Genomic DNA, 21,237 nt, shown 5'->3' with positions numbered 1-21,237 from the left:
TAAAAGGTAATATAGTAGTTAAGAAAAAAATTCAAGGTATATATACATATAAGCATACATTTTTATTTTTTATAAAAACTGTTTGCAAGAAATTAATGAAATTTATCATAATATTTTATCTACTTTCACATAAAAAAAAATTTTAATTCTCTGCAATGTTAATATTATTTTACCACTTATAAAAACTTTATTTATTTTATTTTTTTAAAATAAAAGCGGACGATTATAAAGTGGATTTAATTCAAATAATATTTCTTTTTTTTTTTTACTTAAAAATATATTATGTTGTATCTAATTTTACCTTTTACTTTTTTCTTCTATTTTATTTTATTTTTTTTTTTATGTTTTTTTTTATCTTTCTTCTACTGATTTATGTTAATTTAAAATTTTAATTAATTTGTATTTTTATTAATATGTTTTTTATTGTTTATTAATTTTATTTTTTCTCGTTAATTTTCGGTATAGTATGATATGGTATAATCTTTTACATAATTTCTATTTTTAAAATATCTAAATTTATGAATATGTTTGAAAAAAAAAAAAAATAAAGAAAAAAACTAATAACACAATATAAAGAAAAAAATATATAAATATATGTATTAGCTCCTAATTAAAGGTTTTCGTATTAATATTTTGTTTTCATATGAAATAAATTAACCACGCAATATTATTTTAAAATTGAAGAAAAAAAAATCAATTTTTTATGCATATATATATTTTTTTATATAAAAAATTATTTTTTAAAAGCATAATTCCTTTAAAAATATATAAACATCGAAATATATAATTCTTTTAGTAAAATATTTATTTCATTAATTAAATTTTTTTTTTTTTTTTATCTTTATATAAATGCATATTACTCTTTAAAATTAAATTATGAAGTTTATTTTAATGTATTAAATTTTTCTATAAAATTACCATATATATATAGATTTTTTTTTTATAAATAATTTAAATTTTTTTTTTACCATCAAACGAACACTGTATATATTTATTTTCTTATTGTAATGAAATTTTCTTTTCTATATTATTTCTTTTATAAAATTTAATCATTTTATTATTGATGTATAATTATATATTTTTTATATTGTGGTACTCTACAAGATCTGAATTTAATATTTTTCTTTATTAAATTTTTTGTGAAATAGTATTTTTTTTTTAACTTTCTGGTTTATTACTAAAATTGTATGAATTGTATTTGCTACATTTTTATATTTTATTTATGAAAGTTCTTTTATAGAGGAATTAATTCATTTAAAATATATAACCAGTAAATATTTTTTTTTTCTTTTTCTTTTTTGCTATTTTGTATATGTTTTTGTTTTAAGTATGTTCGTCTAATTTTAAGTGTATTTAACAAATATATTTAGAATTTTTGTGTTTTTGAAAACCTTATTTATATATAATTAAATGCCTGAACAAATTCGTCTATATATATTTTTTTATTTATTTATTTTTAATAAATTCTAAATTTTTAACTAGAAAATACATAGGTTTACTTTTATGAAAAAAAATATAAAAGAGACTATATATTTATTTATATTTTTTTTTCTTTTTTTTTTCTCTTTTTTTTTTTTACCTCATAATATATATTATTAATAGAAAAAAAAAAAAAAATAACACTTTTCATAATTTTTATAGTTTGCACTTTTTCTAAATTTTATATATAGTACAATGTTTTATTTATATAAACATAATTTTTAATTTTTTTTTTCTTTTTTTTTTCTTTACTTTTTCTAGTAAGATATGGAAATATGTAAGGAGGAATATGATTTTTTAAGTATTGATACAATATTAAGTAAATATGATTTATATATGAATCATATAATAAAAAATGATGAAATTAGGAAGATTATTGATAAATTTATATTTCAATATAATTCATTTGATGAATGCGAAAAAAAATTATTATATATTATAAAAAATTTTGAAAATCTTACCTTCAAAAAATTTCAAAGATATTATTTATTTATAACTAATATAATAAAAGAAATCTGTCATACAGAATTTATTGCAATAATTTATAATGAAATATTACAAGAGAAAAATATCAAAGAAAATACATTTTATATTGAAAGAAATAACTATAATTATGAAAATAAAATAAAAGCAGATGAACAATTTAAAAGTACTTGTGAATCTATTTATAAAAAGTATATTTTGGTAATTATTAAAATTTTATATTTTTCTTCAAATCTTTCTTACAACTATCATAAAAATTTAATAAATTCATTATCTTATATTTGCATATTAATATCGAAATATGATACATTTATATTACAAAATGAAAAAATTTCTGAGTTTATATATAGAATATTTTGGCATTATTATTCTAAAAATTTTAATATAATTAATGAAAGTTATTTTTCTTTTGAAGAAGATGAAAGTTCATCTTCTTGTGATGAATTGTTTAATAATGAAAATTATCTTACTTATATTGCTATAAATAATTCAAATGAAAAAAAAGCTCCAAATAATGAGAAGTGTACCTCTATAGAAAAGGAAAATATTGAAAAAAAAAAAAAAAAAAAGGAAAGAAAAGTTATAGAAAAAATTAATGAAACAAAAAAAGAAAAATGTTTAAGAAATAAAAAAAGTTGTGAACATAAAGATAATAATAGTATTATCATAAACAAGAATGAGGATGCTAGTGAAAAATATGAAAAGAAAAATATAAGTAAGCTAAATGATAAGGAATATAAAAATAGAAAAAGTAAAAATGATATATATGGGCTTAAAGCAAATATAAGTAGTAGTTTAGATAAATGTGATAACTTAATAAAAAATGAAAACGGTGAAAAAGTAAATAAAAAATTGCCTATTTATGCAAATGATAAAAAAAGAAAAAAAATGGAAAAAGGAAGTACACATAGTGAAAATATAAATAATGAAAAAGAATTAATTAACAAAAATGAAATTAACATAAAAAAAAGCTTGAATGAAGAAAAAAATATTCAAGATGATGAAATATTAGAGAACGAAAAAAAAAAAAAAAGGGTAGATAAAACGAAATCATTAAGTTTAAGTACTGAAGAAGATTTAGACGAAATAGAAAAGAATGATATTATCCCCATTAAGTCAGATATAAAAGATGAAAATGTTTTGTTTGTAAATGTAATTTTAAATATATATATTAATTTATTTAATTTAAAAAATAAAAAAAAGTTTTTATTTTATCATGATAATGAAAATAAATATAAAGAATTCTTATTAGATAATGTTGAAATTATTATTAATCAAATAAAAAATATGATAAATAAAATTAAAAATAACTTATGTGTATCCTTAATTTATTTTTTAAAATTAATTTTTTTAATCTTTTCTTTTCTAAATAATTTAGCTAAAAATAATTTCAAGAACAGTTACACAAATGAATCAAATAAAAATAAAGAATTGGATGGAATGTATATGAAAAATACAAATAATGATTGTAATTCAAATATAAAATATTTTCAGAATACTTTTTTGAATTCAAATAATTCTAAATTTTCTTTAATTAATAATAAGAAAGAAGCATATATCGAAGACAACAAAATAAAAATAGAAAATTTGAATAATCGATATTCATTAAGCAATGAAAATATTTTAATTAAGAACAATATTTATAATAATAGTAATAATAATAATAATAATAATAATAATAATAATAATAATAATAATAATAATAATAATAATAATAATAATAATTGTGATAACATTTTAAACAATATGAACAATGAAAATGCTTTAAATAATAATAATTATGTTTTTAATAACAATAATGTTTTTTTTAGTAATACCAATAATACATGTAATAACAATATGACTTTTTATAGCAATATAAATAGTAGCGATAATTTTTATAATAATAACATAAATTATAATAATAATAACATAAATTTTAGCATTAATAATAATAATAATAATACTTTTAATTATAATATAAATAATAGCGATATTGTATTTAATAATAATATAGACAATAATCTTTTTTATAATAGTAATTTTTATAAAAGCAGTAACAATAATATTAATAAAAATAGTCAGAGTAATAACTTATTCAATAGCAATAATTATATTTTTAATAGTAGTAGCATTTTTTACAATAATAATAATCTTATTAATAGTTATAATTCTAATAACGATATATATATAAATAAAGATAGATGTGAAAATGACATATGGAAATATAAAAATATGATTTCAAGTTATGATAATTTAAATAATAAAAAAAAAAGTATTTATGAAATAATGGTAGATATATTGAATAGAATTTACAATAAAAACTTTTTAGAAATATTAGATACTTTATTGAAATGTGTAGAAAATATTTTTAAAGATGAAAATATTATTGTTGTTAATAAAATATTTTTTTGTATGTTGAAAAGCTTAGAATATACAAATGAAATAAATAAATATAAAATATATACATTTATCATAGCTAAAATTGATAAATTTATTAAAAGTAAAAGATATGAATATAATAACTCTACACTAAATAATTATAATTGCTATTTTTTGTTAAATTTTATATTTAATTTATTTAAAAATAATAAAAAAAAAAAAAAAAATGTATGGTATATTCTATTTGAAATACATATGAATAAAATTAAAAGAAGGATGAATATAAAAAATAATAATTTAAAAAATGATCTACATAATAAAATAAATAATGAATATTTTAAAAATAAAAATAAAGATTTCAATAATAAAATTGTAATTTCTACCTTAATAAGAAACAACGATAAGATTCAACCAGAAACTCATGAAGATATAAAAAGGAATTGCTCAAAAGAAAAAGAAAATGATATAAAGTTAAATGATACGAACAATTTTTTACTAAACAATATTATAAATTTTTTACTGGAATGTTGCATCAGTAAGGGTTGTGTTATTAGATTTATGAGCATACGAATATTTTATATGATGACTAAATTATTTTTATTATTCATAAAAAATAAAATATTTGAGTACGAAGAAGAAATATTAAAAAATTACATAATAAAATCAATTTATCAAAATTTTTTTTTATGCGTCTTTAATATTTTGAAAGAACCAGACACAAACATATATATCTATGTTAAATTTCGTAATTTGTGTTTGAACTTATTATATTTATGTGCAAAAATACTATCATCTAATTTTCTTAATGAATTTTATGAAAAAGTTATTTATAATAATATCGTTTTGGTTGATTTATTTTATAAAAATAAGGAATGTTATCCAAGTGAAAAAGCTGAATATGATAAAAATTTAAAACATATATGTATGTTATTTATAAAAAATTCTAAAGATCTTTATTTATTTTCATCAGTAGTGTTATTTAAAAGATGCAGAAATACTGCTAATTTCAAAATTTTTAAGATCATTTTAAAAATATCATTAGATGAAATTAATATAATATTAAATAATTTAATTTTAAAAAATAAGGAGCGTTTGAATTTTGCAGAAAATGATAATAATAATAATAAAAATTATTATAGCATAAATATAAATGAATCTAATAATTTAAAAAAAAGAAAAGAAAATAATAAAATTGAAAAACTTAGTGTTAAAAATATAAACATAAATGATTTTTTTAGTAAGGATTCACAAATAAAACTTATGTTAAATAATAAAAACGAAGAAGAATTAAAGGAAGAAATTTATAAGAATTTCTTTTTTATAAATGTTTTCTATTTTTCAGAGTTAAAAGAGTTAAATTCTTACAACAATACATATATTTATTATATATTTAATTGTATTTTTTGTTTCTTAAATATATATATTAATCGATTTATTTTTTTTTCATCCTTTATTAAAAGTGAACATAATAACCTAGATAACTATTTTTATTCAGATTCCTATAATAATAGTGAAGAAAAAAATAATTTGAATTCTATAAAAAATGTGAAAGATTTTATTTCAGAGTTATTATCTTTATTAAGAAATTATTTTATTATTATAACAATAATTGAGGAACATTTAATCAACATAAACATTGAACTATTTCTAAAAAAGAAAACAAAAAAAAAGGAACTGTTAAATTTAAAAAATTTTAAAAAATTAATTATACTTGAATTACGAAGATTTTATTATATCTTTATAAAATTATTAAAAGTACTATTTTTATTAAGTAAAGAAAATGATTATACTATAACTCCATTTGAATTCTTTTTTTTCAAATTGATACAGTCATTGGATAATCAGTTAATTGATATATATACAAAAAGATATATTCTTAAATTTTTAAAATATTTTACTTTTAATGAAAAATTTAAAGATATCATAGTAAATAAAATTAATGATTTTCATTCTAAATTAAAAAGTAGAAAAAAAAAAATTTCTGATGCCTTTTTAAAAAAAGATAATAAAAAAAATGAATGTCAAATCAAAAAAAATGATACTCACGATAACGAAAGTATACTTACAAAAAATGAAGATATAAAAGTAGGTGAAACAATTTCCTTAAATGATGAGCATGCTTTATTACACACAATTGAAAATGATAAAAAAAATATTTATAGAAAAAAAAATAATAAAAAAAACAATGATAAAAATGAAATTTCTATAAATAAAAAGGCTTTAAAAGAGGAAAATGATAAGAGTAACAATGTAACGAATAAAAATGAAAATAATAATTTTACATGCTTTACAGAAAATGAAAAATGTTTAGAAAAAGAAAAAGAAATGTGTATTAAGAATAAGGAAAATTATATAAATTTAGATAAGAGAAACTGTAATGAAGAAGGGCATGATAAATGTAATGATTATTTAGATTTAAAAAATATAAAAAAAAATAAGGTAAATAAAATAAAGAATAAAATAGAAATAAAAACTAATAAATACCATAATATATGCAGTAAAATAGACGAAATGAATAAGCAAAACTCTGAAAAAAATGTAATTAATAAGATATCTGAAAACTTATTAAATTTAAATAGAATATCTAATGATAACACTGAAATGGCAACCGAAAAAATTAAATACTCAAATAAAAGTATAAATAAAAAAGAAAATAATATTAATGATACGATAGAAAATCAATATGAAAAAAAAAAAAAAAATAAGAAAAGGGATCATGATGAAATTATTAAAGTAGAAAAAAAAGATACGGATAAAATATTTAGAGAAGTTGAAGCAAATGAAATAACTGAAGAAAAAGAAATGGTTGAGAAAGTGGTAGATATAAGTAAAAATATAAAATTAAGAAAAATAAAGGAAGAAAAAAATTTAAAACATATAGGTGAAAAAGATTCTTTTAAAATTTCATTAAATTATCATAAAATAATAAATGAATTAGATAAATTAAACTTTAACAAAAAATATAACATAAACAACTACAAAGAATATAAATTAGAAAAAATTTTTTACAAAGGTGTTGAACTGTTTTTATTAAGTGTATTCGTCTTTGAAAAAGATAAAAATTTAAATGATATAGATACTTTTATAGAAAATTATGATAAAATAAATGAATTGATTGACTTTTGCAAAATGTTCAACATAGAAAAAGGATTAGAAAAAATACTTAAATATTTATTTTATTATTTAAAAGAAGTGAAAAAAAAAAACATATCTAATATGATAAAACTAATTATAAATTCATTTTTGTACATACCCCTCTATAAAAATTCGGAAATACCCTTTCTTTTTATATCATTTTGTTCTATATTCATGAATAACAAAAATACATATATAAATAAAATAATTATTCATAACTTTTTGATTATTTGCTCTACTTATGTAGAAATATTGAAAAAGAAAAATTCTAACGTAAAAAATAATATTTTATTGAAAGATATTAACAATGAAACTGATAAAGATGTAAATAAAATAGTAGGAGATGAATGTAATGAACTTACTTTTTTCAATTTAGATGATACTGTTAAAAATAATATAATTGAAGATATAAAAAGCAATAAAAAATATATAATAAATAGTGAAAAAAATGATGTAGATAATAATATAAAGATAAGTGATAATCAAAATATTCAGAGAGAAAATAAAAAGCATTCTGATAAATCTTTAAGAAGAAAAAAAATAAGTAAAACAAGTTTAATTATTGAAGACTTAAAAAAAAAAGAAGAGAATAAGGAATTAGAAAATGTAAATAATAATAATAATAATTTGCAAAATTATATAATAAATAATGAGAATAAATTCTTAAATCCGTTAAATATTTATTCTAATGAATATTCTAAATTAGAAGAGTCAATTTTACTTAATAAGAGCAGAGAAAAAGACTTAGAAGATAATTTATTTTTGCATTTAATTAACTTTTATATAAATTTTTTGTGCTCTTTTTACTTTTATTATTTAACATTTTATGAAAATAACTTTATTATACTCAAAAATATTATATTTATAGGAATAAATAGAGTATTACAAAAGAAAACAAATAAAAAACTATCGTGTTTTATTTTATCATTATTTTACATATTAATTTGTCTTTTATTAAAAGTAAAAACAAAAGAAGAATTTATACTAACTTTAAGTTACGAAAAAATACACAGAAAAGAAGATGGAAAAAAAAAAATGTACAAAAATTCAGATCAATTAAATAAGAATAATATAAAAAAAAAAAACAAATTAAATATAAAAGATATGAAAACGTTTTTAGTCAAATATTTAATTAATTTAATTGATGAAAATAAATATAAAAATATAGATTTTATTAATAAGAAAAAATTTAGTAAAAATATAAAAAAAATTTTAAGTGTAAAAAGTTATGAAGATTTAGAAGATTATAATTATTACCCATATAAGTATTATAAAAATAAAATGGATAAGAATATAGATAAGATGTTTCTCATACAAAAAAAGAAAAAAATTATGATAGTTTCTTCTTTTGATACAAAAAAAAATTTAAAAAAATTAAACTATTTTTCTAGTAATTTTTTTAACAAATTTATATATACTCTGTTATCATCGTCACTGTTATTTGAAAAAGAAAATGAGTTATTAATAAATGATCAATTTAAGAAAGATATAAAAGATAAAAATTATTCAAAATATAATTTATTAGATTATATTATTTATTGTTGTTTTTATATAATATTTTGTAAAATTAAATTAATTAAAACAATGAAAATTTTTTATAAAATGAACGAAAAATACATCAAAAAAAATTTTGAAATAATAAAAATGAACTCATATATATATAATAAAAAAAAGTATTCCTTACTACAATTTCACTTATGTATTGAGATTCTTAATTTAATATTTAGTAATATTAAATTTCTACCATTTAGTTCAATTAAGTTAATTTTTGATATATTTTTAAACAAAATTTTTTTATCATTAATTGTAGATAAAAAGGATAAAAATATAAACAATTTTCAAAATTTATTTTACAACTTTTTTTTTGTTACTTTTTATTCACAAACACAGAAATTTATATTATTGCCTCATTTTATTTATCAATATCAAAGAACACTTCACCTTTTACATTTATTATCTAATTCATCAGTTTGTAAAAAGAAAAATTTTTTTAATAATTCTTTTGTTTTAGAAATTATAAAAAATTGTTTTCCACAGACAGATTTAAATTTCAGTAACTCATATGAAAATAAAAAGAGTGACGAGAAGAAATTAACTGAAGCATCTCAAAGATTGTTAAGAAGTAAAAAAAAAAATTTGAATTAATATATAATAAAATTCCTTATTTTTTTTTTTAAGTGGAAATACATTTTAAATTGTACTTTAATTAGAAAAATATATGAAAATAGTTTTTTAAATCTCTTTTAAAATTTATATTAGTCTTTTTTTTTTTTTTTTTTTTTTTAAACTCTCTTAATGTTTATCTTCTTTTTTTTTTATTAATATTATTTTAACCTTTTCAGGCTTTAATTTTTATTTATTGTTTTAATTTTCATATTTCTTTATGTACTTATCAAATTTTTTATTCTTTTATTTATATATCTTTTTTTTAAATATATATTTTTTTGTTTTTATTTTATTATTTTTTTTTTTTTTTTTTTATATTCTATAACAATTTAATTTGTTTATCCACATGTGAAGCTTTAAAAAAAAAAAAAAAATGGAAGCAAGATATTAAATTTATATTAAATAATAAGACACACATGAAACATACACATAGAACCAATTTTTTCTTGGTTTTTTATATTAAATTCAATTATTTTTTTTGAAAAGATAATTTATTTGATCAATTACATAAATTATATTTTATAAAACCTTTTATTTTGTTTACTTATATTGACAACTTTATTCAATTTGTTATTATATATTAAATGTATGTATAACTTTTTTATCTTTTTTTTTATCTCTTTAGTTCTATTCACAATATCCTTTTCCCTTTATATTTTTTTTTTCTTTTATTTTTGTTGTATTAGAGATACTAAATTTATATATAAAATTTTAACTATTTATTTAAGAATTATAATTAATCTTTTTCTTATAAATTAAATACATGTATATAATATATATATTTAATTTTATGTCTATTGATAATTTAATAATAAATTTTACTGTTCTCTTGATAATATAATGCATATATATATTTTTATAAGCAACATAGAGATTATTTTAAATATTTTATAAAAAATAAATGTAGACAATAAAAAAAAACATAAAATAAGAAAATAATATAAAATATAACGATGTATAAACGGATTAAACTAAAAACATTTTAAAACATTAGAACAAAATTCAAGAAAAATGTATGAGATTTTAATAGAATATATATTAAATTTCGAAAGAAGCTTTTACATTTACGATAACGATAAAATGAAGTATATTGTGTAAGATAATTAAAAATAACGTAAACAAATATAAGGAATAAAAATAATTGCATTTTCTTATTAATAAATTACAGTAATTGAAATAAATTAATTATTGTGATATATATTTATTAATACTAAGCATTAAATCTTATATTAGAAGTTTTTTTCTTTTTTTTTTTTAAATTATTAAAAATATTTATTTAGAATTTTTATTTTTCCATTCATAAAAAAATAAAAAAAAACACTTAAATCAAATTATTTATCTATCAATAACAATACACTTTTTATGAAAAAATATTTTCTATTTTTAACAATAAATTTTTTAATATAAAAACAAAAAAATATATTAAAACTAAAAAGAAATATTAATATATCTTTATATTTAGATATTAATGAAACACTGTTTCTTTAAGATATATATATATATATATATATATATATATATATATATACAATTTTTTAAAAAAAAATTAAGATAATCACTAAACACAATATTTATTATTTTTTTTCTTTCCTGATTTCATTAAAATATATTTTTTTTTATTAAGGAGATAAAAACTCATATATATATATATATATAGTTTTAAAGAATATGTGCTACAAAATATATAAGGTTCAAATATACACAACTTATTTTTGAAGTTTATACATTTTCTTTACTACTTTATAATGGCAAATTAATATATTTACATTTTTTTTTTTTTTTTTTCGTTTTAATTTTTATAAAATTTAAATTATTTTTTGAATAGTTCAGTTTAAAATATTCTATCTTAAAAAATAATACTTATTCGTTTATTTTTTTTCAATTTTCAAAATTTTAATTTTTTAAATTACTATAAATAGAAAATCACCTAATAAAAGGTTGATTAATGTAAATACAATACCTTTAAGTTAAAAAGAAAAAAAAAATGGTGATTCATTTTTTATTTTAAAACAATTTGTAGAAACAAAAGATTCAAAATAAAAAAAATTATTTGATGAGAAAGAAAGATTTTCATATAAAGCAATTTATTGAAATTATGAAATATAAAAATAAAAAAAAATTAATTTAAATCTATCAAAAATCTCATAAGTAAATATTTATATAGTACAATCATAATAAAAATAAGAGAAAGTGAAGAATATATTTCATTATATAATGAAGTATATAAAAGAAAAATATATATAATTTATCTAAATGAAGTATAAAAGTTTAAATAATTCATATAAAGTAATTAAAAAAAAAATTAAGTAAAACAAGCGATACGCAATTTGCCTATTAATAAAAAAATAAAAGAAATTGTGTAATTCTGCTATATTTAAAGTAATATCATAAATAAAATGAAAAGTTGTAAAAATAATGCCAATTTTTTTTGGTGTAATTTAAAAAATAAATTAAGATTAGATGGACGTAGTTTTGAAGATTCAAGAAATATTTCAATTTATTTTTTAGGAGACTATGGAAATGTAGAAGTATCAATTGGATTTACAAAAGTTATATGTAGAATTACAAGTGAGATAGTGAAACCATTTGATAAAAGACCAAATGAGGGAATAATAAAAATAAATTTAGATATAGATAGTTTTACTAATGTAAATGATAATTTAAAAATAAGTGATGAATGCTTAGAAATAAGAAACTTAATTGAAAGAATTATAAAATCAAGTAATATATTAAATTTTGAATCTTTATGTATCATACCTCATAAAAAAGTATGGTGCTTATTAATTAATATTATTGTTATTGAAAATGATGGGAATTTGTTTGATTCATGTTATTTATCAGCTTATAGTGCTTTAGTTCATTTTAGAAATAATGAAGTTAAAGTAGAAAATTCTGACATAATAATTGAAAAAGATGAATCCAATTATTCCCCTTTATCAATTCATAATTCACCTATTTTAACAACTTTTGCTTATTTTAATTCTGAAGACGTTTGCTTAATTGATCCTTCATTACATGAAGAAGAATTCATGTCAACAAAACTTTCTGTTGCACTTAATAAAAAGGGGCAGTTAATTAGTATATTAAAGCCAGGAGGTTCTCCTATATCTTATTTAAAAATATTAGAAGCAATTGAGCTAGCTAAGAAGAGAGTTAAATGTATTTTAAAAATCTTAGAAGATGCATTAGAAGAAGATAAAAATTTAAGAAATGATTTAAAAAAAAAAAACTTTCATATTAAATATTCTTGTGATCCAGTGTCAATAACATATAATGATAATTACACAAAAGCTTTAGATATTCCCGTAAATCAGTCATTAAGAAATAATTGGAATATTGAAAAAATTATAAAAAAATATGAAGAGTATATTAAATTACAAGATATTAAACAAGAAGAAAATTTAATTAATCCCAATACAGAAATTAATAATAATGAAAATAGTAATTATAACAAGCAATATGTTTTAAATGAAGAACTTAGAAAAATAAAAAGCGAAAACAAAATAAAGAATGAGAATCTTTTATATGTCGATAATTATAATGATTATATGAGAAACATAAAAGACGAAAATTTTTTAAACATACTATCTAAAAATAAAAACACATTGGATAATATAGATACAGGAAAAATAAAAAGACAAGAATTTGGCGACAACAATTCATATTCACATAATATTAAATTTTTAAAAACTAACGATATACAAAAGAAAGAAGTAATAAATTTTTCAAACACAATGGTACAAAATATTAACGAAAAAAAAAATTTTAATACGAAAAATAATAAGGAATCATTAACAACAAAAAAAGAAGATTCCTCGGATATTGATTTTTCAATTGCTATTAATGAGAATTTAAAAAAAAAAAAAAAAAAAATTAAAAAAAAAATATAAACATAAATCATTTTATTTAGTAATATTATATAAAGAAATAGTTTACACAAAAATAAGTGAAAAAGAACAAAAAATGAAGCAAATTAATATACATAATTAATTAGACAAAAATAAAAAATATTATATACTAGGGGATAATTACATGAAATTATTTACAACATAATACTAAAATGTTTTTTACATTAATTTAAAAAAATTAAAAATTACGATTTATTATTCTTTTTATTATTATTATTTTTTTCTTTTTTTTTTACGTTTTAATAAATTAAAGTATATATATTTTATGTTAATGAACAATTTGTTAAGTCTTTTTTTTTTATTTTAAAAATTAAAAATGTATCTATGTTGTTATATTTTTCTATTACTCTTTTTTTTTTTTTTTTCTTATTTCATTTTATATTTCTTTTTTAAATATTATTTAATTTTAGTTATTTCTTTATTCTTTTAAAATTATAAATTTTTTCAGTTGTATAAAAAAAAAAAGTAATATAACTTTTTTTTTTCTTTTAAAAGTAAAAAAAAAAAAAATTAATATAAGAAACATTTTAAATAAAGCTTCTCAAAATGAGAAGATTTAATTAATTTTAAAATTGACAAAATTAAAAAGTAGATAATTATTTAATAATTGATTTGAGTACTTAAATTTTTTAGTATCATATAAGTTTATGATTATTTTAAAATTATTTATGAAATTGTACCTATATATATAAATTCATAAAAAAAATAGATGCAATCTTAACTTTCAACAATAAAAATAAAAGAAAAAATTCTTCTAATTATAAATTTAAGTAAAATTATGTATTTATATTTTTTTTTTTAATTTTTTTTTTTTTTTTAGGATCTTCAATAATCCAATAATTTTATTTTTTGTATTTTAAAATAAAATGTGTAAAAATATAAAAAATAACAAAAAAGTATAATTTCAAATATTTATATATTTATATATTTATATATTTATTTATATGTTGTAAAAAGAAAATAAAAAAAAATGGGGAAAAAAAAATAAGAAAATATAATTTAAAAAATAGATATATATATATATATATAATTTAAAGAAATGTTTAGTATCATTTAAAAAAAAAAAAAAAAAACTATAAAATGAACTTAATATTTTTATTATTGTTTTTTTTTTTTATTGAAGTTAATTGTAAAAAATACAATTTATTTTCCATAAGAAATGATATTTATATTAGTAAAACAAAAAAAAAAAAGATATTAAAAATATATCAATTAAAATTTAGAAGAAAAGAATTTAGCTGTACAAGTAGAATTCCAAAAAAATATAGAAAAAAAAAAAAAATAAAATACTTTATAAAAAATAATGTTATTAATGAGAAATATAGTAACATAAGAAAAATTAAAACAGTAATATATACAAAAGAAGATGAAGATAATAATGATGTGTATAATTTAATTAATGAAGATAAAAATGATAATGATGATTATAAGAATGACTTAATAAATTCCAATAAAAAATCTATTGATAAAATAAAGAAAAATATAAAAAGAGAGGATGAAGTAACATATAAATATGTTGAGGAAATGGAGTTGAAAAAAGTGAATATTAAAGGAGTTGATATTGAATACAGAATATATAATTTAGAAGAGGGTATATATATAGTTGACGAAGAAAATTATGAAAAAGTAAAAAAGTTATGGAATAATGATGAATTAAAAAAAGCAAAAGAAAATTTCGAAGCAAATTTTGATATAAAAAATCAAGGCATTAAAGATGATCAATGGATAATGTTTCCATTAGATTATGATGAAAATAAAAATATAAAATTAATAAAAGCTGATTTTGATAATCCTGTATATGATTATATATTAACTTATTATGATAAAGAAAGAGATTATTACTGGAAATATAAAAGAAGAAATTATTATAAAATGTTCCGAAACACTGAACATGAGATACCACCTTATAAATCAGAGTTAGAAAAGGACAAAAGATTTTATAGTAAAGAAATTATTGTACCTAAAAAAGAATTAGATAACAAAATATTTAGACAGCCAATGTTAAGTGATGTTTTGACTGGTGGTTATAGTAGAGAGCCTATTGGTTTTGAGTCGTGGAGATATGTAAAATATCCTTACGGTAATTTAATTGAACATCAAAAATATAGTCAGCTATATTGTGTTAAAAAAAATGGAGACGATAAACCAAATATGAGATATTATTATTTAGGTAATAGTAATTTAGCAGTTTCTGAAATTTGCTTAGGTACAATGAATTTTGGTAATTATATAGATGAAAAATTAGCACATGAATTATTTGATTATGCATATGAAGAATTTCAAGTAAATTTTTTCGATACAGCAGAAATATATCCCTTGCCTGTTAATGAAAATTTATATGGTTCTTCAGAAGAAATATTAGGAAATTGGTTAAAATCAAAAGGAAAAGCAAACAGACACAAATTTATTTTAAGTACTAAAATATGTGGTAGAACTGATAAAATTCCATGGCTTAAAAAATATAAGAAAAAAAAATGGGAAGAACAAAAAGCAGAAGAAAAAAAAAAAAAAAGAGAGGAAACCTCATTATCATCAAGTAAAGAGGATTATTATAAGAACAATAGCTCATATGATAAATTAGAGAAGTTAAAAAAAAAAGAAGAATTATATTTAAAAAAAGATTACGAAATGATTAATAAAATAGAAGAGATAGAAAAATATAACAATGAAGATAATCTTATAACTTTAACCAAAGAAAATATAATATCTAGTGTAGATGATAGTTTAAAAAGATTAAAAACTAACTATATTGATTTATTACAATTGCATTGGCCTGATAGATATTACCCAAATCAATCCTCTGCTAATTTTAGTGATGTGTTATTTGACTATAATAAATATTATGATGATTTTGTTCCCTTTATAGAACAGTTGCAAGCATTAGATGAATTAAAAAAAAAAGGAAAAATAAGAGAATGGGGATTAAGCAATGAAACTCCTTTTGGCTTATTAAAATTTTATGAATTATGTAAAAATTTGCATATTTCCCCACCTGTATCTGTTCAATTAGAATATAATTTATTATGCCGAAATGATGTAGAAAAAGGCTTTTTAGAAATTGTTAGACCTCAAAATACTAACATATCTATTTTAGCATATTCTCCATTATGTGCTGGTATATTAACAGGGAAATATTTGGAGTATACTGATTATACAACAAAAGGACGAATGCAAAAGTTTCCATCTTATATGAAAAGGTTGAGAGGATCTCTAGCCACATATATTATTCGAGAGTTATATTACCTGAGTCAGAAATATTATTTTCCTAATTTAACGGTAGCGGCATTAAAATGGGTTTACACAAGATCATTTATTACTTCAACCATTATTGGTGTTTCTGATTTTTTACAATTAAGAGAAAATTTATATTCCTTAACAGACAAAGTATTATTCACTGATAAACTCGAAAGAGAAATAAATGCCTTACACTGGAAATTCAGAGATCCAATAAGAATAATACAATAATTTTATATTATTATATAATATACTTATTTTATATTAAATATATTATAGATTTCAAATATTTTTGATAATTAAAAATTTTTGAAATATTTGATATTTTAAAATTGAAAAAGAAAATAATCTTTGTTTTTTTTATTAATGCATAATTTTTTTTTTTTTTTCTTCTCATTTTGCATGATAATTTTCATAATATTTTACTTTATATAAAAACCTTTCAATTATTTTTTTTTCTTTTTCTTTTTTTTTTTTTTTTGTTAAATATTTTTTTTAAATAAGTGTTTTCAATGTTTTTTTTTTTTTTTTGTTTTAAAAATTTTTTTTTTTTATGCTCAAATTTGAAATATATTTATATTTATGTTTATTAATTTTATATTTAATATAAAAAATTGTAATTAAAATTATTTTTTGATTATTTCATAAAAGTGTAATGGATAAAGCATTATTTTACTTAAGCAATCATTCAGATAATATATGTAGTGTAAAGTTTTTTGATGAAAATAATCTTTTATCTAGTTGCAAATGTGGACTTGTTACCTTATGGGATTTAAGTAATATGAAAAGTGTACACAATTATAAGGTGTCTAATTATACTGCATTATATTCTAATTTTTTTAATAATGAGAATTTTTTTGTAAAAACAAAAGAAGGTTCATTAAAGATATGGAATATAAAATATGATAAATGTGTTATAAAATTAAATGCGAACAACTTTACTTTTGCTAAACCTTATTCCATAAATAATAAATTAATTACTCCTATAAATCATAATGGGGATATAGCAATATATGATATAAACATTAAACAGAGTAATTTATTTGATAAAGACATATTTACCAATGATGATATTTCCTATTGTAATAACACGCCTATACATAAGGGAATACAATCAAATGAGAATGATACTCATATTAATAATAAATCAAATAATAAAAATCATAATAATTTCAATGATAATATATTAACTTATAATAAAACAAATACATATAATAATCTTGTTATATCATTTAAAGAGATAAAAAATAAAATAGGGAATATAGAAATAATATGTGATAAAGAAAACAAAGAGTACATAAAATTTCCGAATAACAATTTAAAAATGTGTAATGAAGTAATAGATATATATCCTTTAAAATATTTTGGTGAAACTTTTATGCTTGTTTGTTACGAACCTTCTTTATTTTGTATATATGATTATAGAATGACTAATAATTTGATTTCAAGTTTTATGTTAGATATGAATAAAAATGTTCTAAGCTATAATATAAATAATAATAATTGTATAGTTAGTACGAATAGTAACTTTATGTATTACTTAACTTTTGATAAAAATCAAAAAGTTCATTTAAAAAAAGTAATACATAATGAATACAATAATAATAATGTAGTAATAAGATCAGATGATAAAATTTTCCTATCTATTTCAAATAATTCAACTATTAATATATATGAATTACATAAAGTGAAATTAATAGATAAAATTTCTTCATATAAATTTAATCATTTTAACTTTCTTGATTTTCATAATTTATCTGGTTTTTTTGCAGCAGCAGAAAATTCCAAAATTTCTATTTGGAGTAATCATGCTCATAGTTTTAATTCAATTAAAAATAACTAAAACAAAGATAAAATAAAATAAATAAATAAATAAATAAAACGTATGTAGAAAATTCAAGAAAATGAAATAAGACTAATTATAATAAAGTATGGTTAATAATTTAAAAATATGAATATGTTTCATAAAATGAGTTAATAAACAAGGAAGTATATATATTTCTTTTGGAAAAAATAAGGAACAAATAAAGAAAAAGAAATTATCTTATCTTTGTAATTATTCTTATTATAAAAATGATTAAATTAATTATTAAAAATATTACACTTTAAAGTTTAAAAGCAATTATTAAAAACAAGTTTTATTATAGCTTATTCAAAAATATAAACGAAATTAAAAATATATAAAATATTAAAAAAAATAAGAAAAAAAATTAAAAGTATAAGATATAATAAAAGGTAAAAAATATATTATTATTTAGATTTTTTTTCCCAAAAAAAAAAAAAAAGAGATTATGAAAAAAACAATAAAAAAAAATAACTTTATATATGTATTAAACCACGAGTCTATATGTTACATATCTTCCTGCGGTTTCACTCGGTCTAATTATTTTAACAACCTAAATTTAGAAGAAAGGATAGACAGATAGATAGATATATTTATTTTATTTTTAAATAATTTTAAATGGTATATATAAAAAAATTTATTATTATTGTCTTATTTATTTTTTTTTTCTTACTTGTCCTTTTGATAAACCAAAATATCGGCATACAGGGTCTACATCCTGAATTCTTGGTAGTTTGTTCTCTTTAATCTAAAAAAAAAAAAAGAATAAACAAAATAAAATTTTTAATTTTTATTTTAATTTTTGTTTGTAGTTTTAAAAATATTTTTTTATATATTTTTTTTAACTAAATACTTTTATTTCATTAACATTCATTTTACTTAATTATTTTTAATTTTTTTTTTTTTTTTTGTATTACTTTATATCTTTGTAATAAATTCCTTTTTTCTTCACTAGATAAAGGAATATGCTTTGGAACTAATTCATGTTTTGTTATGTTAACCTAAATAATTTTAAATTAATAAAATATATATATTAAAAGTGATTCATTTATATAATTTAAAAGGAATTATTTTTTTTAAGAATTATATAATTTTTTATATTTATTTATTTTACTAATAATTCTGTATCTAAAAAATTTTCTATAATATGTCTTGGTGCGGCCTCTTTAATTGCCTAAATAAAATAAGAGAATAATAAAATGTAATAAAATAGTTTTATTTATATAAAAAAAAATGATTTCATTTAAAAAAAAAAAAAAACTCACATCTCTAGCAAATGGTGTTAATGTATTTTGTGTGATAAGAATTGCTCTTTGAATAGATTTTTCATCCATTTTTTCAGTTAATCTAAATAAATTTTACATGAATATATATGATTAATGTTTTTTTATATATTAATTTCATTATATATATATATGTAATTCTGTTTTACTCTCTTAAGGGTTTTACTCCTGTTTTTTTAATTTCGTCAGCAAAATAAACTATAATCTTATTATTAGAATCATTCTTATGACTAGTAATAATGGTCATCCTAGATCGTCTAAAATGAAATTAAAAAAAATAAAATATGAAAATTTTTAGAATTTCATTAATATATTACTGAGATAATTAAAAGAAAAAAAAAAAAAAAAAGAATTATGAATATTTAGAAATGTAATATATAATTACAATTTCTCATTTTCTTCAAAAATTTCTTTAAAAGCTGTAAAATTCTCAAGCTTTTCTCTTGGTGTTATAACATATCCTCTATCTTCAAGCATTTCACAACAAGTTTTTCTGCATTTATAAAATCTTGTTACTGGATCTTCCATTTTTTTTTTTTTGTTTTTTTATTCAAATATTCCCCAAAAAATTAAATAGATTAATTGTTTTAACAAAACATATATCTATTTATGATGATTTCTATGATATAATTTAAATGTATTATATTCTTCAATGAAACATTTTAAATTGTATAATTATTTTTCATTTATGCAAAATTTTTTTTTCTTTAAATATTTGAATTATTTTATACTAATTAAATGATATGTATTCTTTCTTTAGGAATAAAATTTTTATAAAGGATTCTTTTTTAATATTTTAAAGAAATGTACTTAAGCATTCATATATATTAATAAGTATTTTATTTTGAAAGTTTGGTTTATTCTAAAATAAAGTAAAATTTTTTCAATACAATATATATTTCAAAATTAAATTTTGACCATAATTTTATTTTTATTTATTTTATTTTATTTTTTTTATTATTTCATCATAATGCATTTCAAAAAAAGGGAACTTATAAACAAAACAGAGATCATATTAAATAAAAAATTTAAAGAACAATATTAAAAAAAAAATAAATTCTATATGTTTTTTTTTTTTTCTTTCATAATTTAAAAAATAGCACTATTAATATGATTTAATATACCAATGAGTTAGCAATTTTTGATCAATAAAAATATTTTTTAATTTACAATTAGATTAATTTAAACAAAAAAATTTTTTTTTTATTAAAACTAAATCATGCATTATAGGGAAAAAAAAAAAAAAAGAAAAAATTAAAATATAAATTATTGATAAAAATGCCATATATGAAATTTATAAAATTAAAAAAAAAAAGAAAAAAGAAATATACAAAAAAAAAAAAAA

The 21,237-nt window shown here is 16.8% G+C and overlaps 5 protein-coding genes across 5 annotated transcripts; 4 read left to right on the top strand and 1 right to left on the bottom strand.

Moving 5' to 3' along the window:
* Nucleotides 1–1,746: 1,746 nt before the first annotated feature.
* Nucleotides 1,747–9,603, top strand: PRELSG_1106100 (conserved Plasmodium protein, unknown function; the record flags this gene model as incomplete). The annotated part of the gene is made up of 1 exon (XM_028677315.1): nt 1,747–9,603. The coding sequence occupies one exon, from the start codon at nt 1,747–1,749 to the stop codon at nt 9,601–9,603; it is 7,857 nt and encodes a 2,618-aa protein (XP_028533717.1).
* A 2,417-nt stretch (nt 9,604–12,020) lies between these two features.
* On the top strand, nt 12,021–13,514 carry RRP45 (exosome complex component RRP45, putative; the record flags this gene model as incomplete). Its single annotated transcript, XM_028677314.1, has 1 exon — nt 12,021–13,514. One exon carries the CDS (start codon nt 12,021–12,023, stop codon nt 13,512–13,514), a length of 1,494 nt encoding a protein of 497 aa, XP_028533716.1.
* Nucleotides 13,515–14,612: 1,098 nt separating this feature from the next.
* On the top strand, nt 14,613–16,997 carry PRELSG_1105900 (aldehyde reductase, putative; the record flags this gene model as incomplete). Its single annotated transcript, XM_028677313.1, has 1 exon — nt 14,613–16,997. One exon carries the CDS (start codon nt 14,613–14,615, stop codon nt 16,995–16,997), a length of 2,385 nt encoding a protein of 794 aa, XP_028533715.1.
* A 424-nt stretch (nt 16,998–17,421) lies between these two features.
* On the top strand, nt 17,422–18,609 carry PRELSG_1105800 (conserved Plasmodium protein, unknown function; the record flags this gene model as incomplete). The annotated part of the gene is made up of 1 exon (XM_028677312.1): nt 17,422–18,609. The coding sequence occupies one exon, from the start codon at nt 17,422–17,424 to the stop codon at nt 18,607–18,609; it is 1,188 nt and encodes a 395-aa protein (XP_028533714.1).
* Nucleotides 18,610–19,096: 487 nt separating this feature from the next.
* Nucleotides 19,097–20,420, bottom strand: PRELSG_1105700 (DNA-directed RNA polymerase II, putative; the record flags this gene model as incomplete). Its single annotated transcript, XM_028677310.1, has 7 exons — nt 19,097–19,162; nt 19,283–19,357; nt 19,527–19,610; nt 19,724–19,783; nt 19,875–19,956; nt 20,042–20,149; nt 20,278–20,420. The coding sequence occupies 7 exons, from the start codon at nt 20,418–20,420 to the stop codon at nt 19,097–19,099; spliced, it is 618 nt and encodes a 205-aa protein (XP_028533713.1).
* Between the last annotated feature and the right edge of the window lie 817 nt (nt 20,421–21,237).

This window comes from Plasmodium relictum (genome assembly GCF_900005765.1).
Source record: "Plasmodium relictum strain SGS1 genome assembly, chromosome: 11".
NCBI classification, from domain to species: domain Eukaryota; phylum Apicomplexa; class Aconoidasida; order Haemosporida; family Plasmodiidae; genus Plasmodium; species Plasmodium relictum.
The sequence above is the reverse complement of the archived record's forward strand: the minus strand, read 5'-3'. Positions and strand labels throughout refer to the sequence as shown.